The 26,888-nt window shown below is 44.3% G+C and overlaps 2 protein-coding genes across 14 annotated transcripts in view; one reads left to right on the plus strand and one right to left on the minus strand.

The window, feature by feature from the left end:
• The window catches only part of UPF3A (UPF3A regulator of nonsense mediated mRNA decay), a 40,476-nt gene extending 18,050 nt beyond the window's left edge, over nucleotides 1-22,426 (plus strand). For 3 of the 12 annotated variants that reach the window (XM_047720520.1, XM_047720532.1, XM_047720521.1), the window contains 2 exons: nucleotides 889-1,037; nucleotides 22,161-22,426. In XM_047720520.1, coding sequence (XP_047576476.1) covers nucleotides 889-1,037; nucleotides 22,161-22,284 — 273 coding nt within the window. In that variant the 3' untranslated portion in view covers nucleotides 22,285-22,426. Of the gene's footprint in view, nucleotides 1-888; nucleotides 1,038-1,585; nucleotides 2,022-2,716; nucleotides 8,030-15,430; nucleotides 17,112-17,149; nucleotides 17,519-22,160 lie in introns of those variants that run through there. The other 9 variants (XM_047720523.1, XM_047720531.1, XM_047720528.1 and 6 more) reach the window with 8 other exon arrangements.
• On the minus strand, nucleotides 9,889-23,316 carry CHAMP1 (chromosome alignment maintaining phosphoprotein 1). Of its 2 annotated transcripts, none has more exons than XM_047720518.1 (3): nucleotides 23,177-23,316; nucleotides 18,299-18,419; nucleotides 9,889-13,398 (listed from the first exon to the last, which is right to left on the minus strand). In XM_047720518.1, the coding sequence occupies exon 3, from the start codon at nucleotides 13,342-13,344 to the stop codon at nucleotides 10,900-10,902; it is 2,445 nt and encodes an 814-aa protein (XP_047576474.1). In that variant the 5' UTR covers nucleotides 13,345-13,398; nucleotides 18,299-18,419; nucleotides 23,177-23,316; the 3' UTR covers nucleotides 9,889-10,899. The 2 variants fall into 2 exon arrangements, with proteins under 2 accessions (XP_047576474.1, XP_047576475.1); XM_047720519.1 differs by lacking the exons at nucleotides 18,299-18,419; nucleotides 23,177-23,316 and adding exons at nucleotides 13,565-13,620; nucleotides 16,729-16,766.
• Nucleotides 23,317-26,888: the final 3,572 nt, after the last annotated feature.

Consider the following 26,888-nt stretch of genomic DNA (forward strand, 5'->3'; position numbering starts at 1 on the left):
GGAAGGGGTGCAGGTGCAGGAGGCTTCCCTGAGCCCGGGTTGGTTGATCCCCTCTCCTACAGGGCAGAGCTGGCTGGCTTCCCACTGGTGCTCTTGATCCTTAACCTTCAGTGTCCCTTGGTCCTTCGCTGGCCTCACCATCCCGGTGTCCTGAAAGAGTTCAGTAGTATTTTACACACTTTATTTTCTTTCAAAGATTTTATTGATTTATTTGACGGAGAGAGACACAGCAGGAGAGGGAACACAAGCAGGGGGAGCAGGGAGCCCAACATGGGGCTCCATCCCGGGACCCTGGATCATGACCTGAGCTGAAGGCAGACGCTCAGTGACGGAGCCCCACACACGCCCCTTTTACACACGTTATTCAAGCATCGCTGTGTTCCTCTACTCAGTTCAGTCAGGTGGAGAAAGTTCAGGAATAAGCCCCATGGAAAGTGCTCATTATAGATGTTATTAATTTGGCTCATGACCCTAAAAAGCCACCTCTGGCCATGCCTTGCTTTGTCTCAGGCTGTGTGTTTACCCTGCCTGATGAGTTGGAGGGGCTGAGACGTGTGTGTAAATCTTCACCTCTCCACCTGGGAGGGGAACGCCATGACTCCACTGGCTCTGGGGGTGTTCTGGGTTTGAGCATAACATTTTCCCAGATACTAATTTTACCTTCTTTTAGGTTATTTTAAATATTAACTGTCTTCCTTTTCATGGCTTTTTTTTGGCTTCAAAATGCCTGGTGTCTGAGATAGTGACGTGAAAAAGGCAGATTTTTAGCCGCAAGACTGATTTGCTTTAGCTAATTAGGATCGTCAGATCCTGGAAGTAGAGGCATTTTGCTCCCTCCTACATTGCCTGCCTTTGGAAGGGTAACTGCCCCCGCCTTTGTCCTGGCAGGACCGGCCAGCCTTGCAGCTGTACCAGCCAGGAGCTCGCATCCGAGCACGAGAAACTGGTGGGGGAGTCTCCGTGGAGGGCCATGATGGGAGCAGGGGCGAGGCTGAAGATTCGGCGTGGGCTGGTTCTCAGAAGAGTGAAGAGGCAGGGTGAGTCAGCGCGCACGCTTGATGGGAAGCTCCCATTCAGCGTTTTATGGGTTAGAAAGGGCATCCAGAAGTGTATCAATTAGCCTCGAGTATAACTCGCAAGTATAACTCGAGTATAACTCCTTATAAAGAGATCAGAAACTAGAAATATAAATGTGGTATAGAAACATCTAGAAACCATTCTTAAGAAAGAAGCAATCTGTTAAAAAATTGAAAAGTTGTCATAGATCTTACTGTTTTTAGTATAAACTAGTATATACTGTTTAGCCAAAACAGAACACATAATCTCTTTTGAAAAGTAGAAAGTATGATTAAAACAGGGAAGAAAATTAGTATTGTACCAGTGTGAACTCTGAAGCACTTGAAACATGTTGTGGGAATAACCTGTACTTTGAGTTCTACACAGTTGTAAGTAAGTGATCTGTTGGGATCTGGATCTCGTGCGCCCGCGCGTGCACTGTACTTTAGAAAAGGGGAGGGAGCCGCGCTCATGCCATTGTAAGCTGTGCTGTGGCCCCGGAGCATTCTCTGACGTCTGCGTGCTGTAGCCCCTAGGACAGGAGCGTTGCCACCACGTGAAGTCCACGGCTTGAAGCATTGCCCCTTCAATAGTTTGGCCACTGACTTTTTTCACAGTCTCTCAGTGGGTGTGCTGCTCGTGGTGTATAACTGCTGTTACGTAAGGGCTGCTGAAGTAACATAAGGGCATTATTTGGGGACAGGGATAACTTAGGTACAGCATCTGGGGTTTTCCTTTTTGCAGTCTGAGGCCATTTTATTTTTGAAAGGACTTAATGGAGCTTTCTGCAATTATGTGTTCACAGTATTTTTTAATGTTAGTGAAATTTTTAAACATTAATGTATTTTGGTACTTTGCTTTGGACCACATATTAAATAATTTTAGTTGCTGTGGATTCGAATTCCAGTTACGGTACTTTTCCTACATTGAATTTTACATAATAAAATACTGCTTTTCAAAATGTAGCTTTAATTACCTGAGTATTTTGTTGATTATTCCTTACTAAATATGAAATGTTTATCAAAACACTGAGAATTTGGGGCACCTGATGGCTCAGGTCATGAACTTTGGGTCCCGCGATCAACCCCCGTGTCAGGCTCCCTGGTCAGTAGAGAGGCTGTTTCTCTCCCCCCCTCCACCCTGCTTGTGTTTTCTCTTCCTATCCCTGTTTCTCTCTCTCTCAAATAAGTAAATTAAATCTTAAAAAAAAACAACCAACCAACCAACCTGAGACTTACTCATTTATTGTTAAAGACATTTGGCTGTTGCACATATACTCTGTCCCATGGCATTGCTGTGCTCTTGCTCTTGACTCTGGGACTCCAAGAATTTGGTGGGGGAGGGGTGAGAAGGACTCGCTGTGATTTAGTGACATCCATGTGATGACCCAGCACAGCCAGCACTGATGGAAAAGGGATAGGTAGTAACTATTTTAGACTTTGCAGACTCTCTGGTCTCTGTTACAAGTTGTAAACTCTGCCATTAGGCAATACATAATGAATGGACAGGGCTGTGTTCCAATAAAATTTTATTTACAAAAACATGCAGTAGGCTGTATTTGGCCTGTGGACTGTAGTTTGCTCACTCCTACTTAGAGTATGGATCAGGGTGGAACTCCCAATGAGTAAGCCACTGTGTTCTCACTGCTTATTATATATAGGGCTTTGATCTGGAAACACAAGTGGAGCCAAGATGGACTGAAGACTCAAGCATAAGACCTGAAACCATAAAATTCCTGGAAAGAAACATAGAGGATTCGATCCTTGTCACCAGTCTTGGCGATCATTTTTTGTATTTGACATGAAAAGGAAAGACAACAAAAATAAAAATAAACAAATGCAACTACATTAGGACTAAAAAAAGTTTCACATGAAAGGAACCCATTTATAAAATGAAAATGCAGCCCATGGAGAGAAAAAAATATCTTAACACAAGATACCTAATAAGGGGTTAATATCCAAAATATGTGAGGAATTCATACAACTCAACAGCAAAAAAACTACAAAATTACCCAATAAAAAAGGGGGCAAAAGACCCGAATAGATCTTTTTCAAAGAGGACATCCCAGATGGCCAACAGGTACATGAAAAGATGCGCAACACCATTGCTCATCAGAGAAATACAAATCAAAACCCCAAGGAAGTACCACCTCACACCTGTCAGAGTAGTTAAAATCACACAGACAAGAGAGCAAGTCTTGGCAAGGTTGTGAAGGAAGGGGAACCCTTGTGCACCATTGGTGGGAACGCCAAGTAGTCAAGCCACTACGGTATGGCAGTGTGGAGATCCCTCAAGAAATTAAAAATAGAACTACCATATGATCCAGCAATGCCACTGTGGACATAGGTCCAAAGGGAACAGAAGCACTACCTTAAAGAGATATCTGTTCACACGTTTATCACAGCATTATTCACAGTAGCCAAGGTATGGAAATAACCTTAGTGTCCACGATGGATGGATGGGTGGATGGATGGATAAAGAAAATGGAATATTATGTGGCCTCATAAAAGGAAACCCTGCCATTTTCAACAATGTGGATGAACTTGGAGGGCATTATGCTAAATGAAATAAGCCAGACAAAAAAGACAAATACTCCATAGTGTCACTTACAGGTACAGTGTGGGAAAAAAAAAAAAAGTCCAACTCCTAGAAACCGTAAAATGGTGGCTGACAGGACTAGTGTGTGAGGGAAATAGGGAGAGGTTAGTGAAAGTCCTAGGTTATTCAGTTATAAGATTAAGGTCAAGGATCTTATGTACGACATAATGACTGTTGATAACACTGTATTGTATAACTGGAATTTGCTAAGAGTAGAATTTTCTCATCAAAACGCAAATATGTGAAGTGACACAAACTCATTGTAATCCTTTCATAATGTATACATTTTACAAATCAGTATGTTGTACACTTTAACTGTTACAGATCTGTCAGTTTTACCTCAAAGCTGGAAAATAAGTAGGTAAAAACGTAGTACTCCCTCTGAGAGTTTCCTGAGATCTGTCCCCAAGGCTTCCCGAAAGTCACTTTGAGATTACTGATTTAAAACAATAATACATCTGTATGATGGGTTACCTTGGCATAAAACACTTCCATATACACTTCCCAGTTTCGGCTTAGACTCACTTTTAAGATTGGTTGGGTGGGACATAGATGAACTCCCTTTTATAAACTAGGAAACAGGTTTAGAGATGTCTAGCACCTGTTGCTGGCAAAGTCAGAAGCTGCTTTCATATTTGTAAAGTTTTTATTAATAATTACCCAGAAAAAAAGGTTTCTGAGTTTGCCACATGTCTAAGAAATGGTAGAAATGTTCCTCACATGGACATAGCCCATGGGAGTTGCAGCCTACATCACGGGGAGGGAATACAGTGCTCAGTGTGACTGAGGGGCGGTGTGGGGCTGGCCACCTTTTGGTTTGCCTTCTATATTTGCCTTGCAAAATTTTCTTTTTTTTTCTATTGTTTCTCATTTTAGATCCCAGTCTGGTTTTATTTGGCTATCTAGTAATTTTAATAATTATATTCAAATGTGAATATAGCAAAGCAGAACATTAACTATCAGTATTTTAATGGATCTCAGTGTTGCTAGGAAATTATAAACAGCAGCTAACTGAAGGAATTCCTCAAATCTGACATGAATTAGGCACTCTGAAGAATCTCATTTACATCTTTGGAAACAAGTTTTCACTTGCTTGATAATAGTGCTTACCGAGTCATCATCTCCCACTTCATGAGTCACGTGACAGTGAGACCCTTGGAGTAAGATGAGGCAGCTCATGGGCAACAGGTTTTCTGTACAGATCTCCACGAGGAAAGCGGGGTGTGTGGCCGTGGCCTGGGGGCACCTCTGGCCGAGTCCTGCACATGTAGGGGACCCAGCTGGTGAAGAGCATCCGCTTCTTCACATCACACTATGAGAAAGGATCTTTTAGGTTCGCCTGTCATGAAATTCTCACTTGTATCTGTTTTCTCAACTCTGATAAAAGGAGAGAGAATTATCTACACTTTAAGTAGATTTGTTTGCTATTCTGTTCTTCCTATCTTTAAAATTAAGGACATGTCAGAGATTAAAGTGAAGAATTAGGTATTTGATTTGTTTGACCTGTGTTAATAGCAAAAAAAAAAAAAAGAAAGAAAAATGAGAGAAAATAAGTTTATTTTCACAACAGTATTCAGCCAACAGGGTTTTGTTTTGTTTTTTAAAGCAAATTAGCCTACTTCAATCCACCAGTTAATTGCTTCAACCCAGTCCCAGCTATAGCAAGTTCTAATGATAGTAATTGCTGTATGAAGATTCAGTTTTAAATCTTTATTTTTAAAATTTTGTCACTTCAGTGAAGTTTAGAGAAATGCTGTCTTCTCTGTGTGAGCTTCTGTTGGGCTGCATTTTGGTGGAAAGCTAACAGCTTCTTGTAAGTGCTTCTCCTTTGTATCGAAAGCGTGTTTATCATGTAATGTTTAAAATTTCTCCCCAAATCCTTCACTGTTACACATCTAAAGGAAAAATAGTTACATTAGTAACTTTGTATCACAAAAGCAATAAAAGATGTCCCGGCAGACTTAAGCAGTCTCTCCCATAGAGGAATGGCATTTTTCAACAATAATAGCATTTTTAGTAGAACAGTTCAAATTATTGTCATGTCAAGGTGCCAAACCGGGAGCCGTGTGCCTACATACAATTACCTGCCACACCGCATGAGGTAGCCATTTCCTACATCACTTGACCCTACTTTTCCGAACTGAAAAGCGGAACGACTGATTTGCCAAAGGGTTCTTGTGCCACTCTGGGCTGTGAGGGCCAATTAGGAGATGTTTGGGTACCAAACTGGCATTTATTGGATGTCTTAACAGATGGTAGAAACCATGATATCCAGACTCAAGCCTTGCTATGGGCTGAACTTTGTCCCCACAGAGTTCACGTATTAAAGCCCTAACCCTCCTCCCTCCCCCGTACGAGTGTATCTGGAGTGAAGAAGTAATCAGTGTTAAATGGGCTTATAAGGATGGGGCCCTGATCTGGTAGGATTAGTGTTCTTGTAAGAGGAGACACCAGAAGGTGCCCGTCTGCAAGCCAGGGAGTCCTCACCGAAATACCTGGCACCTTGATCTTGGACTTCTGGCCTCCAGAACTGTGAGATGAGTATCTGTGTCTGAAGCTGCCCATCCATGGTATTTTGTTAACAGTGGCTGGAGCTGAGTGAGACAGGCCTGTCCCAGGAAACCTGAGGACTGAGAGGGTGCAGGAAGGAACCCAGGGGTGGCTCCCCTCTCCTGGATCATCCAAACAAGATTTGGTCATTCCTGTGTTACAAAGAAAATTCCTCAGGCAAAAGTGCCACATCAAAACATAAAGTGGAAATGTCCTCCAGCTAGCATGTGAACTCCTAACCCTACATCCTACATACAGACCCGCACAAGTACAGACAGTAAGCACACCGGCTGTCCCTATGCCCTGCTGTAACAGGAGAAATGGGAAATGTCTGGCTGGCAGAATACGGACACTGAAATGTCCACAGTGTGTTACAAAGTTAGAATTGCAAGATGTGCTTTAAGTAGTTAAGCACATTGGATGTTTGTGTGTGCTAGAAAATATCTGAAAAGATGTGTACCAATGTGAAGTAGAGGGTCAGTTGTTCTACAACAAAGGAAGTAAGAATACTCAGCGGGGAAAAGAAGATTTCCCCAACGAATAGTGCTGTGTTCTGGACAGCTGCAGGCAGAAAAATGAAATCAGACCACTTTCTTACACCACACACAGAAATAAACTCCAGACAGATTAAAGACATAAATGTGAGACCTGAGACCGTAAAACTCCTAAACCATAGGCATTAATCTTGTAGAAATCAGCCTTAGCAACATATTGGTGGGTGCTGCATCTCAGGCAAGGGAAACAAAAGCAAAAATAAACTCTTGGGATGACACCAAAATGAAAAGCTTCTGTACAGCAAAGGAAACCACGAACAAAACAAAAAGGCAACCTATAGAATAGAAGATAGTTGCAAATGACATATCTGATGAGGGGTTAATATCCAAAATACATAAAGATTGTATCAGTTCTGAGAAAAACAACCAATCTGATTAATAAGTGGGCAGAAGACCTGAGAAGACATTTTCCCAAAGACATAGATGGTCAAAAGGGGGCACCTGGGTGGCTCAGTCTGTTAAGCATCTGCCTCATGATCCGAGGATCCTTGAATTGAGCCACACATCTTGGGCCCCTTGCTCAGCCGGGAGCCTGCTTCTCCCTCTGCCACTCCCCCTGCTTGTGTGCTCTCTCTCTCTCTGACAAATAAATATAATCTTCAAAAAAAAAAAAAAAATACGTGAAAAGGTTCACAACATCACCAATCATCAGGGAAATGCAAATTAAGACCACAATGCGAGATCACACTTCTATTAAACTTAGTATTCAGAATGGGTAGAATAAAAAAGACAAGAGGTAACAAGTGCTGGAGAGGATGTGGAGAAGAGGGAACCCTTGTGCACTGCTCTAGTGGGAATGTAAATTGGTGCAGCCACTGTGGAATATGGTATAGAAATTCCTGAGAAAACCAAAAATGGAAATACCATATAATTCAGTAATTCCACTGCTGGTTATTTTCCCAAAGAAAACAAAAACACTAATTTGAAAAGATACATGTACCCCTGTGTTTATTGTAGCATTATTTACGATAGCCAAGATACGGAAGGAGCTTGTGTCCATCCATCCATAAATGGATAAAGATGTTACATATATATGTGTGTGTGGGCAAGCACACGCGTGTATATATGCAGATGATGGAATATTAGTCACAAAAAAGGAATGAAAAAAAAAAAAGGAATGAGATCTTGCCATTTGCGACAGCATGGATGGACCTAGAGGGTTTTATGCTAAGTGAAATAAATCAGAACAAAAGCAATACAAATGATTTCACGTCTATGTACAATCTAAAAACAAAACAAACAGAAACAGACTCCTAAGTACAGAGAGCAAACCAGTGGTTGCCAGAGGGGAGAAGGGGCTGGAGGGGCTGGGCAAATGGGTGAAGGGAGGTTAAGAGGTACAAACATAAAAATACTCAAGCTTTTAGGAAAAATACAGGGAATATACCACAATTTAATAGTAATTGCAGGTAGGGTTAAGATGGTTTTTAGTTGTTTTCTAATTTTTAAAAAGGTTATGTACAAAAATAGATTTTCATTCTCATTCCAAATTAATTCAGATCTGAGTTGGTAAGCATCCTTCTGTCTTCATCTAAGACAAAGCTGTAGAATCCACACGAATATTAAAAACAAAAGGAGTGTGGTGCCTGGTGGGCTCCATTGGCAAAACATGAGGCTCTAGATCTCAGAGATGTGGATTCAAGTCCCACGTTGGGTGTAGACCTTAAAAATGTAAAAAAAAAAAACCTTAAAAAACAAAAACAAAAACAGAACAGTATCTGCTATAGCCAGATCCCAGATAAGTCAATAGGTCACCTAAAATATAAGTGTCAGTTCCATGAATGTTGAGTGAAGTCTAGTAATCTTTCATATTATATAAAACTCACTGGACTGAGCTCATTTAAAATAGTTGTAATTACAGAGGAAAATGAAAATGTAGATAGGGTCACATTGACTAGAAAATGAAAATGTAGATAGGGTCACAATGACTAGAGGGTCACATTGACTAAAGCTACTGTATAGCAGGCAAAATTGCCAAGGTTAAAAAAAAAAGGGGTGGGGTAATCTTGATCCTGAGGTAAAATGAGAAAAAAGTGGAAAGCCATAAGTGAGGTGATCCAAGAACACACCAGCTTAACCAAAGGCCAAAACTATTCGTCCATCTCCTACTTTGGCATAGTATCTTCTGTATTATGAAAAACCCACATAAGATGGCAAGTCATGGGATATGGTTGGCCTCCACCTTGAGCAAAGGTCTAGGAAGGATTCTGTGAGAAGTTTGCACCAGAAGTGCAAAGTCCTAAGGAAAATAATCTGTTACACTTAACAGTTAAGGTTTGAGACCGAAGGCTTCAAAAGGGTTTCTGGGTGCTGCACACCTTTGTCTTTTCCAGTCCTAATTTTGAGGCAGTTTAGATGAGAACAAGACCACTGTCTTTTTTTTTTTTTTTTAAAGATTTTTTTTTTATTTATTTGTCAGAGAGGGGGAGAGAGCAAGCACAGGCAGACAGAGAGGCAGGCAGAGGCAGAGGGAGAAGCAGGCTCCCCGCCAAGCAAGGAGCCCCATGTGGGACTTGATCCCAGGACGCTGGGATCATGACCTGAGCCGAAGGCAGCTGCTTAACCAACTGAGCCACCCAGGTGTCCCAAGACCACGGTCTTATCCAAGGTATCCTACTTATCCTTCTTGTTGGCCTAGAAGGAAACTCCAGTACTGGAAGCTTTTTCTCAAGGGGCCCAATGTAAACTGACATCAACTACTCACCAAAGAGGTGCGACCTGGAGCCTGTAACGTCCTCCCAGGAATCTATAAACACCAACATCTTCCCAGGATTCTATAAACACAATGTCTTCTCAATTGGCATATTAATTTGGATGTTATGAAAAAAAGTGCTTGCTGTTCAAAAATGTCTGGGAACAGCTTCATTAAAGGTAGTCTCTCAGCCCTTGGCTGCATAGGAGAATCCTTATGGCAATGAATGCTTCACATGGGTTTTACAAGTCAGCCAGGATGTGGATCTCTCACAAAATGTAGTGTTTCCCTCATGTACCCGACCACAGAACTGAGAAAACACAGCTTAGAAAATGCTGCTCCAGATGGGAAAATTAGCATGCTGAGAACAGGGGGAGAATCATGGACTCTCGGTATCATACAAGGAAAATTACACAAAAGAAAACACACACATAAGGGTGCTGTTCACATGAAAGCCTTTGTTTTTAATTTGGTTGATACACATTTGACAAAATATTTTAGAACAAAATGATCCACAAACAGGCACAAGGTATTTACGGCAACAACTGTGGAAAACATACAATCGACATACTCTCAAACAGAAATGTCTCCTTACAAAATTTTCTACTGTGAATCTGGAAGACTCTCAGGTCCTACTCATTACCAGGCCTACCACCTAGGGGGCGTGTTAGGCCCAGGAGCAGGGAGTGCAGTTCTGACACATTTGGCAGTTAAGGATCATCTGTTGGTGTGAGCTCACAGGGAAGCAAAGAAACAGACCCGGGAGTGGGTGGCATGGGGAAGGCGGTGCAGAATGGAAGACTCAGAAGGAAACAACTAAGGACAGGACCTAAGTCACACTCATCTTTCCCAGTTTCCAGAGAAAGCTACAAATCTTTTTAAACTTACTCAACCTCTCTTTTTGCAAAAAATCAGCAACCCTGAGACTCCAATTTTCCATGACATAAAAGCTAATAAACATCTAGAACTGCTCAAGATTTATAAACTAACTTTATATGATCAAAAAGGAACTTAAGATCTGAAAATATATTGAAGAGAAAAAATTTCTCAAATTTTTCATGCCTAATTCTCAAACATTCCAACTAACAATTTCCACTGTCTGAAGTTAGTTTCACAAAAAGATACACTTTGACTAGATGTTTTAAATTGAGTACAACTTGCTCTTGATAAGTGGACCTCCTACATCTTCATATTATTCACATATATTTCAAAAGAAATTAGAGAAATTTTATCCATTGGAATAAAGTTACAAATTTATTGACTTACAAGATAGCCACAGAGACATGGAAAAAAAACAACAACCCAAATGTTCATTCTCTGTAACACTACGGAGACAAACACAGTACAGCATACACATCAACATCTACTGATCCAGCTATGCTATTTAACGATGCTTTACACAGTTTCAACAAACAACTGTAGATCACATACCCACACCATGTGTAAAAATCAAATCTGCTGCTCCGCCAGTGGCTGTTCAAGAGCCTCCATCAGCTTTTTATTTGCCTCCTCATTATGCCGGCTTTGACAGTGTGTTAAATGTTTCTTAAAGCCTCTTGGGAAATTTGATTCAAAATTACAACGTGGACATTTAAGTAAACTCTGCCCGTGGGCTGCTACATGATTTTTAAGGAGAGATTCCAAAAGGAAAGCCTTTCCACAAATTGTACATTTGTAAGGGCTATGAACATTATGCTTATTAACCAAATGGTGCAAAACTGCACCTTTTTTCATAGCTCGACAGCAACAAATTTTGCAGTAATACTTTCCTTTTCCACGCTTCATATACTTTGCAATCTCTTCCTCAGAGATAAAAGCCTCCTTCTCTTCAGTAAATTGTAAGACATTTTTGGACTGCTCTGGACTAGTCATGTCCATTTTGTTCTCTTTACTAAAATCAATAGATTCTACATCAACCTGTTCTTGATCACTGCTGGATTCTTGGCCCTTGCTGTCTAGCACATCTAAATCTGCTTTTATATACTCACTGCTACTCAGCTCAGCATCTGAGTTCTCTTGGTTGTCTTTCTTGAGCTTCTTTGAGGATGGAAATAAGGTGTCAGAATCTAAGAGTTTCTTAGGTGTAGCTAGTAGTTCTTCCTGAACCAAAATATCACACTTTTGATCATCTATGGCATCTGTCTGTAGTTCATCACCAAGCTCAACTCCCTTCTGAGATTCTGAGAAGATAGCAGATTTGGGAAGTTCAGGGAAAAGGGCATGTTTCCGGGGCTCTGGAAAAAGAGCACGTTTTCGTGGTTCAGGGGATGCTGGAGGGGCTGTTTTGCTGGGCTCAGAAAACAGGGCGGGTTTTCTAGGTTCGGGATCAAGAGAGAGAACAGGTTTCCATATATCGGAGGTTGCCTTAGGGGACTCAGACGGTCCAGAAGGTTTCCGAGGTTCAATAAAGAAGGAAGACTTCCAGAGGTCAGGGGAACCACCACGGGAACTTTTCTGGGACTCGGGAAAATCAAGTGAAGCAGGGGAAGTTTTTCGCTGATCAGGAGAAAGCTTCCAAAGCTCTGGAGACCCTGAAGGTTTTCTGAGCTCTGGAGATCCCGCTGGACTTCGGATCTCTGGGGACAATGGTGGGCCTGGTTTGCGAAGCTCAGGAGACAAGGGCGGTCCTGCTTTACGAAGCTCAGGGGACACTGAGGGAACTGCCTTCCAATGTTCAGGTGACAAGGTGGGAGCTGTTTTTCGGAGTTCTGGAGGGCCAGACTTCCACGACTCAGGAGACCCAGGGGGAGACTTCCAGGAGCCAGGTGAGACTGATGAAGACTTCCAGGATGCGGGGGATACAGAGGAAGTTGGTTTCCATGGTCCAGGTGAGATAGAAGGAATCGGCTTCCAAGGACCAGGAGACACAGATGGAGCAGGTTTAGCTGGCTTCCAAGGTCCTGACGATGCTGAAGGACTGGATTTCCAAGACCTTGGGGATCCAGGTGGCCCTGGCTTCCAAGAACCTGGTGACACAGCTGGAGCTGGTCTTCTGGGTTCTGGAGAGACAGCAGGGAATGGCTTCCAAGGTTCCGGAGACTCCGATGGGGATGGCTTCCTTGGCTCAGGGGAGATAGTCCGGGCTGGTTTCCGAGACTCTGGAGATGCAGTTGGGGATGGACCCCAAGGGTCAGGGGAAGCAGCCAAAACTGGTGACTCTGGAGATGAGCCTGAAGGTGGCCCCAGTGTTTCTGGGAAATGGGAGTGTTTCTGGGGTTTAGTAAGAGTGGCCTTTACTGGCTCAGGAGACATAGGGGCAAGTTTCTGTGGTTCTGGAGAAGGAATAGGGACTGGTTTCTGAGACTCAGAAACAATAGGGACTGATTTTGGAAGTTCAGGAGACGAAACAGAGGAAGATTTTGGAGGCTCAGGAGAAGGAAGAGAAGGTATCTGTGGCTCAGGAGAAACAATAGCGCCAGGTTTCTGAGGCTCCAGGGAAGTGAGAGGTGTAGGTTTTGGGGATTCTGGAGATAAAATTGGGCCAAGTTTCTGTGCTTCTATGGAGAGGGCAGGTATGGGTTTTGGGAGTTCTGAATTAGAGGGTGTTTTCTGGTGTTCAGAAAGAGGAGGGCTTTTCCCAGGATCTGTTTCTTTGTTTAGTTGATTTTTTGGTTTCTCATTCCACTTCTCTGGGCCTGCATGTTTAGAGGTGATGTGATAGTACACATTGGAGTACATCTTGCTGGTGAAGAAGCACTTATGACAGTGGAACAGCTTTGCACTTTTCTGGTAAAATATCATTTTACCTAACCCACCAGCATCCATTTCATCACAAAATTCTGGATGGATGGTGCCCATGTGGATTTGCACATTTTCATAATCTGTGCCTCGGAAACTGCAGTGGTCACACTCCAAACGTGATGATGGTTTACGGATTTCCTGGAATACTTCCATTTCTCTCACTGTCACAACACACACGATTATATTCTGTAAAACCTTTCAACAGTACTGCAATAAAGCAGAAATAAATTATTTTCAGGGAATACAACTTAAAAAAAAAAAAACACTGTTCTCTATCCATTCTATAACTGTGTAATTTTAAGTCTGGAATGGCATGTGTATTTATCAGATACCTCAATAAAGATTTTGAAGAGAAAGGAAAGATGGAACTAACCTTTAACTGAGGTCCAGGAACTGTGACTTTTAGAGGTATCACCTCATGTAATCCTCCTAGAACCATGACTCAGTATTATTTTTATTTGTAGATGAAGAAACAGGTTCAGAGAGGTGCCTCACCCAGGTGACCCAAGCCTGACCCCAGAATCACCTAGCATGTGCCTTACATCTTAACTCTGAACCCCAGAATCAACAAGGTAGCTGTCAGCATATAAAGCTTAGCCAACACCGAAATTAACGGTAGGCAATTTAAGGCTGAGCAAGAAACTAGCTCCACTTCAGAGAGCATTTGTTAAACTAAAACTAAAACATGAAAAGATGACTTTTTAAAAATATCAACACATTTTATAATGTTTCATCCATCCCAATATCAAGTATTTTATTTATTCATTTAATAAATGAACTATTTTCTATGCCCTGTTTTTCTAGGCACGTGGGTTAAAGAGAGGTCTTATACTGTGGTGCTTACATTAGGTGCAAAGCCAGGTGTGCACAGATGGCTGTCAAGGAAAAACGCTCAAGCACAGATCTGGAATGATGTAAAAGCAGTTTGCCTAGCAAAGGGCAATTCGGATGGATGACACCCTTGAGGCAGGAACTTGCCTGCCAGTATTAGGAGTTTAAGCAAGTCTTCGAGGGTGCTGAAAAGTACAGGAGCTCATAGTTAAAAATGTAGTCATTTATGCAGAACAACATATTTACACAGTATCACTTGTTCTATGTATACACAATCTTGCACAAACACATCCTACACGAATGAGATATTAAACACACTGCTTTCATTTAAGGAAGAGAAAGTGGCTCTGGAGAAAGACCAGGCTCCTGAGGCTTCAGGGCGAGAAGAGGAGAAGGTTTCAGAGATTCTAGAAACCAAAGTAGGCCAAGTGTGTATGTTTCTACTTATATAGAGAATAAGCACTAAATTTCCTTGCATACCTTGAATTGGGGGTATTTCTGAAGGGAAAATTCCTAGAAGTGAATTACCTGGTTCAAAGGTGATTTACATTTAAAATCGATACATTTCATAAAACTCTCAACAAGTTACAGTACTATTACATACCAACCAAGAGTGTATATACCAGGGATAATTCCCCAACTCCCTCATCAATACTGAGCATTATTAAACTTCTAAGTAAAGACCGGAGTTGCAGCATTATTTTAAGGTCCTTTTCTTTAATGAGAAAGAGTGAACATTTTCCCTTGTTCATTAGCCATATGTGTTTCTTTTGTAGGCTGTGCCTTGTCCATTTAATTACCTGTAAATAGTCTGTATCAAAGAAGTCATCCCTTTAAGTATTTTCCTAGTTTATCATGTCTCTTGACTTTATGGTATGTATGTGTACATATATATGTGCTTTTTTTCACACACAGCTAGTTTATGTAAAAATTAAAAACTTAAAGGCATTTTCCTTATGACTGTTATATATTATGCTTTCCTGCTCCATTACTTTTTAAAGCAATCAATATTTTTTTCCTATGATTTTGAGGATTTCATTCTTTTTACATTTGTACTTTTTGGGGGGTAGGGGCAGAGGGAGAGAGAACCTTAAGCAGGCTCGATGCCCTGGGTGGCAGAGCTCCACTTGGGGCTCAATCTCACAGCCCTGGGATCATGCCCTGAGCTGACACCAAGAGTCAGACACTTAATCGGCTGAGCCACCCAGGTACCCCTTTATATTTGTATTTTTACTCTATCTGGTAAAAAGAGACAGGGATTCGGCCTATTTTTTTCCACCCCAAATGGATAGTTCGGTTGTCTCTGCAACCTTTTTTCTCACTGATCTGTAATGTTCCCTTTAGCATTTACTAAATTTTGTGTTTAGGAATCCATTCTGGACTCTGTTTTATTTTTAAATTTTTTTAGGCAATCTCTATCCCCAACATGGGGCTCACACTCTTCCAACTGAGCCAGCCAGGTACCTCTGACTCCCTCCGATTCTCTACCGGTGCCGTCTGGTATGCTCCCCTCCACATGGGAACTCAACAAGTGCTAAAGGAGATCTGTAATATACACAGTGAGTTTATCCAAGTGAATCATAAAGTCCTTCCTCATTAAATTATGTCCTATCCTTTACCAAAAGTATCAGCCACCACCAAGAGCAGGCACTGTTTTCTGTGCTAATAGTAATTACAAGGTTAAAAAAATGTGTTCCTTCCACATTACTGCTCCTCAAGATACAGTAAAGACTAGAGACACTTATTTATGCTCAGAGGCTCCCGCTTTGATGATTTCAAAAATATTAACTTAAAAATTTAACATTTCTAATTTTGATAACTTGTTTTGAAGAGGTTATTATTGATGACACGGTTTTCTGTCACCCATATCACCAGTGTGTCATCTGCATTTTGGGGGAGCGGTCTAAAAGGTGAGAAGACAGTGGAGGAAACAAGTGCTTTTCAGAAAGTAGTAGACCCTCCTGAATTACCCTGCAGCCATCCTGGCTTTTAGAAAATTGTTTTTAGGGCTATACAGACTAAAAAAAGAACATGATCACTTAGTACCGAGGAAAGACCTCTGAAAAGATCTTCAACTTACAAACACAATGAGGAAAACATGTAGAAAGAACATGTAGGTTAATGATGCCCTCAGGCCCAATGTCTCATAAAACCACGAGAATGTTAAAAGGCTGCAGTATCTCAATAACCCCATCTGGCCATAAGTGGCCATAATGAACAGTCGAGGGATGTTCCTATTAAATAAGGTGGACATTAGATATTAAAGTACATCATTATAGTACAATAAGCCCTACATCAAATATATTACATCACAGAGGTTAAGACCTCAGGCTTGCTGGGTTTGAGTGAGTCCTGTTTCACTCCATGGCTTTGTTAAGTTGCTGAATCTTTCTATGCTTCAGTTTCCTGGACTCTCCAGTGGATGTTAATATTCTGTAGCATATGTAGAACAGTATCTCGTGGTGAGCCCTCAGTGTCAGCTATGATTATTAAACTAGAAACTACAAGGGTAGCATCTAACAAATACTTCACTTTCTGGTAAGTAAATGTTCCACAATGACCATGGTACAGTTAGGCTGACCAACACACAGTATCTCATCTGAAATATACTCAAGTCCTACTCACTACAGGAAGCAAGGCTTTGTACTTTCATGATCTGAGTTTCTTAAGCTTAAACCAACTGTTAACTATGGAGACGTTCCCCACCTTCTCAAGAAAGTGGGGTACAGGGGCACCTGAGTGGCTCAGTCGAGCCACTTAAGTGCCTGCCTTCAGCTCAGGTCCTGATCCCAGGGTCCAGGTTGGGCTCTCTGTTCAGCAGGAGTCTGCTTCTCCCTGCCATTCCCCCTGTTTGTCCTCTCTCTCTGCCAAATAAATAAAATCTTAAAAAGAAACAAACAAATTGGTGTACAGTAGGAGAAAGTATTTTTACTTAGTGACCTCTCTCCTCACTTTGCCTAATTTAAAGTCCCATCAACAAAACTTTTTTCCTTTCCTGTATGTTAACTCATCAACTTTTTACCGATACTAACTCATAAAATAGAGGGTCATCAATAAGCCCAGTAAGCACAATATAGGGATCAGATTATGAACTGTAAGAGTAAAGCATTTTCTTTTATTCCCACAGAAATTACTGGGCACACTATTCTATCGTCAGGAAGGCTTTTAGAAGGTGTTTCTGGCAAACTTACCCAGTGAAAAACTGACTGTCTAGAAGTGCTAGACAAGTAGAGAGCTGGTCTCCTCTTCAGCCGCACCTTCTATCCCGACTGCGGCCCAAGTGTTACGGCTCCTTTCTACGGGCAAAGCTCTACCCCATTTCTCCCTATTTCTGCTCTCCATTGGCTGCATCTGCTTCTTGCCTCTCTGGAAATTCTACACTAACCCTACATTTTGCAGCTGCTCCTGTAAATTACTCTTCTTTGATGAGTATCACTGAGGCTAATTCCCACTGCTGTCGCCTCCCGCAGCCTCCAGCCACCCCAGCTTCTCAGATCGGACTGACTCCTTCCGTCCTTATTTGTACTGTACTTATTATATGTACAGTACTTATTCGTACTGTTTGTTGAATCATCAGCTTTCTCGCCTCTTCATCTAGTGCCACTCAGTCAGTTCCTCAACCATCCTGCTCCCTCTAGTCTGTGTTAAACTCCATGACTCCTCAGACTTCAGTGTTCCCCATCTCTCCCACCTGTCCCCCCCATTTCCTCTTCCTACCATCAACTCTTCTGGCCAGTCTACCCAAACCTGCCTACTCCTAGGACTCATTATCATACCCTAATAACCTCTTACTTAAAACAAAAACAGGAATTGTACAAAATCCACTTCTCAAACCCTGAACTCTGTATGTGCGTATCTAGCACACATTCACGTACCACTATGTACGAGCGCATGCATCTTCCTTGAGCATAAGCACTTTTAAAAAATGTTCACATCTGAAAAATATTTTCCTAAATGTTAAAAGGCAAACAAAAACATATGGAAAATTGTTAGAATAACACTGTAGGGGTGGCTGGGTGGCTCAGTGGGTTAGGCCTCTGCCCCTGGCTCAGGTCATGATCTCAGGGTCCTGGGATCGAGCCCCGCATCAGGGCTCAGCAGTGAGCTTGCTTCTCTCTCTCTCTCTCTCTCTGCCTACTTGTGGTCTCTGTCAAATAAATAAATAAAAATCTTAAAAAAAAAAAAAAAAAAAAAGAACAACACTGTAAATCCAGGACAAGTACATTCAAAGCAGGAAAGAAATAAAGAACAAGAGGCTTTTCTCTGGCAGACTTACCAGCTTATATTCCTAGAAGTCTTAAGAGTATGTCTTCAAAGGGCAGGCAAGTCTACATGGCTTCTGAGTGAACTACAGAAAATAGCCTGTATTACATGAAGAACAAAGATGAGAGTTGGACCTGAAAAAAAAAATAAAGCAAGTGTAATCAAAACTAGATTTCTGTGCTAATCTGTACCCCTGCAGAAGAATTCTGCCTATTTCTCTCACTGTTCTGCTCCCCGCGACAGCGGCAGGGATCCAACCCACTTGCTTTAATGAAATAATACCAAAGATGACCATGGATACTACCCATGATACCAAACACATCTAACTCTATTTTAAAACCTACTAAGGAATTAACGTCCTTGTCTATAACCACAGCACTCTCAAACCCACTATTTCACTTCAGCTGACAGGACAGCACTCAGCAGACTGCTGCTGTGACCACAGACTAGAGGAACAGCTGATGTTTTGTCTATTATCCACACTACACTGCAGGGCAGCAAAGTACCAGGCAGTGAGGAAGGGACAAGATATTCAACAGGACTAAAGGGCAAAGGAAGAGGCTTCGAGAAACAAGGAAGGAGAGTGGTGCTTCAGCGACAACTCAAGGACTCCAGCCTCTTCACATGTGGGTTTCAAAGAGAAAGTATCAGGGTCTGGGTAAGTTTTTAATTTGAATAGAAAGGAAGAAAACTGGCCACAAACAAGCTAGGTAATAGCTCACAACACACTTTTGCTGATAAGTTCTGGCACATTTCTCTACCTGTGGTCATTCTGATAGCTGTGCTCTCCCTGCCTCCAGTCTCCCTTCCTTGCAATCCACTCCATACAGTTTCTAGCCATGTCCCAAACACAAAAACCTAATGGCATTTGCCTACCCACAATTCCTCAAAGTATCCCCAATACCATAGCATATGGAGCTCTTCACCATCTGTCTGGCCGTGACTGGACCACATTCTCTAAATACTGATCCACCCATAATTCCATGACAAACCAAGCCTCTGGACCTTCACACAGGCATTTCCTCTTCTTTACACTCCCCATCTTGCCACCCAGCCCTCAGGCAAGTCTCTCCATCCTTCAGGCAGAATTACTTCTTAAAAAATGGCCCACATGCTCTGCTCCCTGTACCATCCCCCTTCTGTCCCCCCTGTCCCCAACCCTCTTTGTGTGCACACCCCCAGTGTAGCCATCACTCTTTGGTACTCTAAGAGTCCGGCTCTTAGAGGGCAGGGACTACCCATTCATCCCTGCAACCCTTGCACATCCCTGGTACATGGTATATGCTCAGAAAGTATCTGTTTGTTACCTCTAAAACATCCCATCATGAAGACTGGAGACCTGACCTTAGATTCACAGGATTTTAAAACTAAAAGAGACCTGAGCTACCATCTAGTTTTCAAATCACTGGGATTTAGAGTAGAAAGACTTCAGGGACCACCTACTTCAAAACTTCAATTGATAGCTGAGGAAATTCAGACCTAGACAGTAAGTAGAGTGATCAAGATGAAGCAAATAATCAGCTTCTGACAAAGGACCAGATTATCTATGTTCTTTCTAATTTATCTTGACTAAACTAATGCACTGGAATCTATAAGACCTTGACAAGGCAGTATAATGGGCAAAATCAAGAAGATGAATCCACAGAAAACTGCACTCCACAGTCTACACGGGGCAGAATGTCCCAATGGATCACTGTCTCCAGTTCTGGGCAGGAAGGACACTTTGAGTTCATAACACTAAGCAACATGCAAAAGAAAGTAGCCAGGATGGCAGCCAGTCTTTAAAAACATGTCTTTTGTGAGTAAAGAAACTGATCAACTTCAAAAATGGAAGAACTGTGGATAATACGTAATGTGTCCTAGAAGCAACAAGTGGAAACTAGCAGGAAAACAGATTCTAGCTCAAGATAAAGTTTTATAAACTACTCAGTCATGGACTAGAATGAGCTGCTTTGCCAGGTAGGAGCCCTTTGTAATTACAAGGCAATGGCCAGTACAGGACTGAAAGGATCCTCAAGGGACTGGAGTCCAAACTCTTCATTTTACAATTGAGAAAACTGATGCTGATGGAGAAAAGTGGGCCTGAGATCACAACAGTTAGGTCAGAGGAAGCCACATAAGATTCTGATTTCCTGATTCTGGATCTCTGCTGAAACATCATGAGGTCTTTCCCATGGGTGTGCTGCGACAATGAGTCCAGAATTTAGCTCCTGGGTAGAGGCTAGACACTGAGATTCCTCCCAGCTTTAAGATCCTACCATTCCCCACCCCCCACTAAATTTCAGAGCTCCTAAGCCTAAATATAAAAGTAAACTCTACACAGTCCAGACTAAGAATAGTTTCTCTGATCCTACCTTCTGCCTCTACAGACTATATGCTGTCCCTAAAAAAAGTTCTAAGTGGTTTGCCAGTCCACCACCACACCACACCTATCTCCTATTCAGTAGCTTCCTTAAAGTCTAACACCTGGTCCTCATTAAAAACTTTCTGATGCTCTAGCTTTTAAAAACAAAACTCAGGGGGGCGCCTGGGTGGCTCAGTGGGTTAAGCCGCTGCCTTCGGCTCAGGTCATGATCCCGGAGTCCTAGGATCGAGCCCCGCATCGGGCTCTCTGCTCTCTCGGGGAGCCTGCTTCCTCCTCTCTCTCTGCCTGCCTCTCTGCCTGCTTGTGAGCTCTCTGTCAAATTAAAAAAAAAAAAAAAAAAAAAAACTCAGTATGGATAGCATGTTTAAGGCTAATTGGGTTCAACTAGTATATACCCACTAGCATTGCTCTTTACCACTAAAAATTAATTAATTAAAAATTAGTAAACTTTATTTTTTAGTTTTAGGTTAAAGAAAATATTGAAAGGAAACTTCTCTACCTTTATTTACCTTCTTTCCTCCTCTGCACACTATTTTTCCTATTATTAACATTCTGTATTAGTACATTTGTTACAACTGAGGAAGAAATACTGATATATTACTATTTACTGAAGTGCAGAATTCAGTTAGGGGATCATTCTACCTGTTGCACAAGCCAATGGGTTTCCACAAATGCAGTGTCACATACCCAGCATTACACAATGGAACAGAATAATTTCATAGCCAGAACAATTCCCTGTGATCCTCATAAACACTGATCTTCTTATTGTCTCTGGTTTTGACCCCGTCCCTCTTTTAAGACTTTATGTATTCATTTGAGAAAGACAGAAAAGGAGAGGGACAAGGAGACTCTGTACTGAGTGCAGAGCCTGATGTGGAGCTTGATCCCACCACCCCGAGATCCTGACCTGAGTAGAAACCAAGAGTCAGAGGTTCAACTGACTGAGCCACCCAGGTGCCTCCCGCCATGTATTTTTACAATTATAGTAAAATAGGGGTGCCTGGGTGGCTCAGTTGTTAAACGTCTGCCTTCAGCTCAGGTCATGATCTCAGGGATCGAGGACCTAGGTCCAGCCCCGCACCGGGCTCTCTGCTCTGCCGGAAGCCTGCTTCTCCCTCTCCCACTCCCCCTGTTTGTGTTCCCTCTCTTGCTGTGTCTCTCTCTGTCAAATAAATAAATAAAATCTTAAAAAAATTATGGTAAAATACAACAAAATTTACCATTCTAACAATTTTCAAATGCACAATTTAGTGATATAGTATATCACAATGCTGTACAACTATCCCCATTATCCATTTCCAGAACTTTTCATCACCAGAAACAGAAACTCTGCACCCATTAAACAGGAACGCCCCATTCCCGTACTCCCACTGGCCCCTGGTAATCTCTATTCCATTCTCTGTCCCAGCGAACGGCATCACACACTAGTCCTGTGTGCTGGCTTACTTCACGTCCAACGTCTATACCACAGCATGCATTAGAATTGTATTCTTTTTTTTCTTTTTCAAAGATTTTATTTATTTGAGAGAGAGAGCACGAGAGGGGAGAAGGTCCTTCCCCGCTGCGGAGCTGGGAACGGGATGCCAGACTCGATCCCCCGACTCTGGGATCACGACCTGAACCGAAGGCAGTAACCAACGAGCCACCACCCAGGCGCCCGAATCCTTTTCCTTTTTAAGGATGAATCCCATCCCACGGTGCAACCACAATTTACTTTCCGTCCATCTGTTGATATGTATTCGGAGCACTTCCTCCCTTGGCCATTCTGAACAAAGCTGCTGGTTACACTGGCGTACAACGAATGCTCCGAGTCCCTGCTCTCAACCCTTCGGAGTCGAACCCAGGAGCGGAATTGCTGGATCCTACGTAACTCTGCGCTGAAATCGGAGGAACCACGACCCCCTTTTCTACAGTCACCGGCTGCAGCATTCTTCGTGGCCGCCAGCCACGCGCCCCGCGCCCTCCCCAACACCTGTGATCTGTCTCCGCTCGCAGCCACCCCCGTGGGTGTGGCGCGGTACCTCGCTCTGGTTTTATTTCCCGGACTCTGACGGCTGATGCGCATCCTGCGATGTGCTCACGGGGCCATCCGATGCCTTCGGTGGAGAAGACCCGTTTGCAAGCCGGTTGCTCCTGTCGCTGGCTGGCAGGAGCTCTTCCCCTAACCCGGACGCCAGCCCCTGGCCGGCTCCGGGGTTTCGGGTCTCCTCCTCCGGGCTGCCCAGCTCGTTTCTAACAATGACAAAAGCTCACGCCGACGAGGGGCAGCGAGAACCCTGTCCCGGACTGAAGCGGAACGAGCGCCTCCCTCGCAGAGCCAGCTCCGACCTCCCCGTGGTGTCCCGCACAGTGCTTCCCGCCTCCCGCAGACAACGCGCGGATCGCCCCCCGCCCCGAGGCCCACCCCGCGGCGGACCCGGAGCAGGCCTGCTCCTCGGTGCACGCCCGGGGCGGGCCTCCTCAGACCCGGGCCTGCGGGACGCCCCGGCCCGCGCGACGCCCCTGCCCGCCCGCCCTGCTCCTCACCGGTGGGCCGCGGCGGCGTCCACACACGGGAAGGACGGCGGGAGCCGCGCTTGCGGTCCCCGGCTGCTCCGCGAGGCCCGGCGGCACGGCGGCCTCCCCAATGGCTGCGCGGCGCAGGCGCGGGCTGCGGGCGCGCGGGCGTGCGCGCGGCCGCCGGACGGTCTGGCGGGGGCTGATGGGAAGCAAGTTTGGCGTCCCGCGCCCTCCGGCGCGGCCCAATCAGGTTGCTGATCGCCGGGCGCCGCTTCGCCGGAAGTACGCTAGCGTGTCGAGCGGCCCGCCCTGCCTCCGGAAGTGACGTGACCTGCTTCCCTCCCCCCCTCCCCCCCCCCGCCGAGGTACCTGGGTGCCGACTGGGGTTGAGTCCTGGGTCGGGGGTCTCTGAGCGGCGCGGACGGCGAGGGGCTGTCGCCCTGCTTGTGTCCGGCCGCGCTGAGGGACGCTCTCCAGTCCCCGAGGGTGGGTTTCAGGGAACGAGTGGCTGACGTAGCTAGGAGGCCGCCCCTCTCCGTCTTCAGGCGGGCCGCTGGGCCTTTCGGGGAGCTTTGTGCGTGGAACGGGTGGAGCCCGTTTGCCTTCTCACGTGTGTTTGGGCCGCCGCCTCGTTTTCCCGCGTCGTCCCGCTCTGTGGTCGTGAGCAGCGGCCTGGCCGACGGGAAAGGTCACTTTTCTCACTGTCCCGAGAGTTGGAGGCAGTCCAGGAAAAGGCCTCGGGGAGGTGCGTGTTTCTTCTTTGCTGAGGCCGCCGACTTCTCAGAATTTAAAATGCAGAAGGTACCGCAGAACCGAAGACTGCGGGGACCAGAGTGTGTGGTACAACCTCGGCCCAGGCTGACGTGTTGGTGCGCAGGAAGCGAGGCTTCCAGACGGGGGGGGGGGGGGGGGCGGGGGCGGCTCCTTGAAGTGTGTCCTGGACGACTGGGGACCCGGGGCCGTCCTCAGGCCACAGGACTTGTCCCGTGCACCCAGGTGACCGCACGATTGCTGCTTCCCCGGGAATGAAGCACCCGCCGAAGAGACGTACGTAGTTCAGAAGGTTTGAGATGCGGTGGAGAAAGGGGACCTTGGAACTTGGAGATGAGCTGAGTTGTCCTCGGGGAGGTAGTTTCTTGTTTGAGGCGATCGGGTCTTGCTCCCAGAGGGCAGCAGAGGAGGGAAGGCTTCTTGGAAGTATTTTCAGGGCTCTCTGTTTGACTGGCTTGGTGACAAAGAGGTCCTGTGACGCATTTTAATGATACCTAAGCTGACTTTAAAAAGAAAAAAAGGCGAAGAGTATGACAAGCATAAATGCTGCTTTTTGATCATCTTGGACTGTTTGGCACCAATGAAATCAAAGTTCTGTAATCATGAGGTGCGTTCTGCTTCATTACGGTGGCTGACCGCGTAAGGACAGCCTCAGACTCACTCATGCTCACACCTCCACTCCTGAGCATCACTGCGCGAAAACTGCAGTGGATTTCCAAACTGCAACTGATCGTCTTATTTAATGAGTCAGAAAGCACTTTTGAAATCACCCGAGGCCATTTAAGGTCATTTAATTAATACCACTCCTGTCGGGTTGCGACAGGTGACGAGCCGTGGCAAGGTGAGTGAGTTGGAATACCTCTAAAAACCCTTTCCTGGAGGGCTGGCAGGAGAATCTGGGAGCAGCATTCCTCTTTTCCCCCACACAGAGCCTCCGCAGGGCTCTGGTCCCAAGTGCCCAAAGCAGAGGAACCTTTGCTGGTGGGGATGGCGTGGGGATGTCTGGAGGTTGGTGGAATGACTATTAATTTATAGTACGGAGTAGGTCCCGGGTTTGGCTTAGTATTACGTATTCTGGAGAGACAGAAGCTGAGAACGAACAAAGTGGAAACCGGTCTGGAATGGATAGGGTAAGGGGGTGTGGGCAGTAGGGGTGGGGTTTGCAGCCCTGGCCAACCTGGATCTCCAGTTTACCTAGGAGTCAGTGTCATTTCACTGTGCGTGAAATACCCCGTGGGTGGGGTATGGCCAGACTTGTTCCAGATATTTCGTAGTTGGTAGAGGGGTGAGGCAGAGGGCCTGCTAGGGTAGGCGTGAGAGGCTGAGTGCTCTCACGACGGTGTTGGCTTTCGTAGGGCTCACTTTGAGCCTGCGCACAGGACTGACGAGAATAATAAAAAGTCTTATTCTAAGGATGGAGTACTGGGAGAATGTGGTGCCCCCTGTAGCCCTGGGAACAGGACAGATTTGGGGGCCACTGTGGAGTTGCCTCGTGAGGGGGGTGGTGGTCTGCGGCATCTGGCTGGTGAGATGCCGGTCTTTTTTATGAAGTTGGGGCATGGTTTCTGTGACTTTGTTCTAATGGCTGGAATTTCCAAGGAGCAGGATTGTAAGATACCTGTACCTGTAAGAATTCGTTCCCTGGAGTGGGTCAGTCCTGTTCTGTTGCTGGGAAGTGTGTCTCTGGTGATTGGAGTGTGTATTACAAGCCTATAGGTAAATGGTGGGTTACAGAGGGCAGCAGGCTGTTGTCCTTGATGATTCTGATGGATGAATTCCTTATGGTGAGATGTTAGGTCTTATGGATAGGTATCCTCATAAAATGCCCATAAACATGCTTTTGTTGAGTGTAAGGGTAAATACATTTTTATTCTCTTAGCCCTCCTTGTAGTTGCTACTCCAGTGAACGCTGTGTTACAACATTACCTGCATTGTATGTATTTGCATATTGAAAATGTTGGTGACACCCCCACAAACTGTATACTGGCATCTAATTATTATTAATAAAATTTTATTTTCTTTTAAGTTTTCTTTTTTTGTTCTTTATTTGAGCGAGCGAGCGAGAGAGAGAGAGCATGAGAGCATGAGAGGGGAGACGGTCAGACTCCCCATGGAGCTGAGAGCACGATATGGGGTTGATCCTGGGAGTCCAGGATCATGACCTAAGCTGAAGGCAGTTGCTTAACCAACTGAGCCACCCAGGCGCCCAATAAAATTTTATTTTTGACAACAAAAGCAGTATCCTCCTGTGATTCTTAGTTTAAGGCAAGGCAGGGGGGAGGGGGGAGGCGACCCTCTTTTGGTACAAGTAGTGATTAATGATAAAGGAAATTTTCCTTTTAAATGTTTGTGGGCCTTGTTCTTGGACTACCAGAAAAGCTACACTTCACATTTACCAGGGTCGAAATGACTTAGTGGAACTTCAAAGCATGGGCTCTATTTCTGCCCTGAGCGCACATGGTACATCTGCTTCATCAGACAAACAAAAAACCAAAAAGGAGCATTCTGAGCACAAGATAAGAAAGAGAAACTTCCCTGGTTCCCATAAAATTAAAGTCACACAATCTGACATATACTAAAAACATAAGATAAAGGTAAAACTGTCTGGAATGTGCTTGGTCATGATGATTTGTAACTATATAAAAATCATATGTGACCCCACACCAACTATTCCTCCCCCCGCCCAGCACACTCTTTGTGAAGATTGTATATGCTCAGCAGCTGTCCTAACTTGGGCTCAAATAAAACTTGTTCTTTCTTTTTAAAAATTTTTAAAAGGGTTTCTTCATTTTTCATCAATAGTACCATAGTCCTTCCTGAGAAACATTATCAGATTCTTTGGGAGCTAAACTTGGTCTTTGTTATTGTGGAAGAATAGGGTCCATGAATTATCTGTCTCCTGTTTCATATTCCACGACTCCTGGTTTTGGTTCCACACCTCCATGAGTCACACAGTGATCCCGGGTTT

The sequence above is a fragment of the Lutra lutra genome, chromosome 3, assembly GCF_902655055.1.
Source record: "Lutra lutra chromosome 3, mLutLut1.2, whole genome shotgun sequence".
Classification (NCBI taxonomy): Eukaryota; Metazoa; Chordata; class Mammalia; order Carnivora; family Mustelidae; genus Lutra; species Lutra lutra.

Excerpts from the sequence above, each read along its gene's own strand:
- CHAMP1 (XM_047720518.1), bottom strand. The coding sequence starts at position 13,344 with ATGGAAGTATTCCAGGAAATCCGTAAACCATCATCACGTTTGGAGTGT.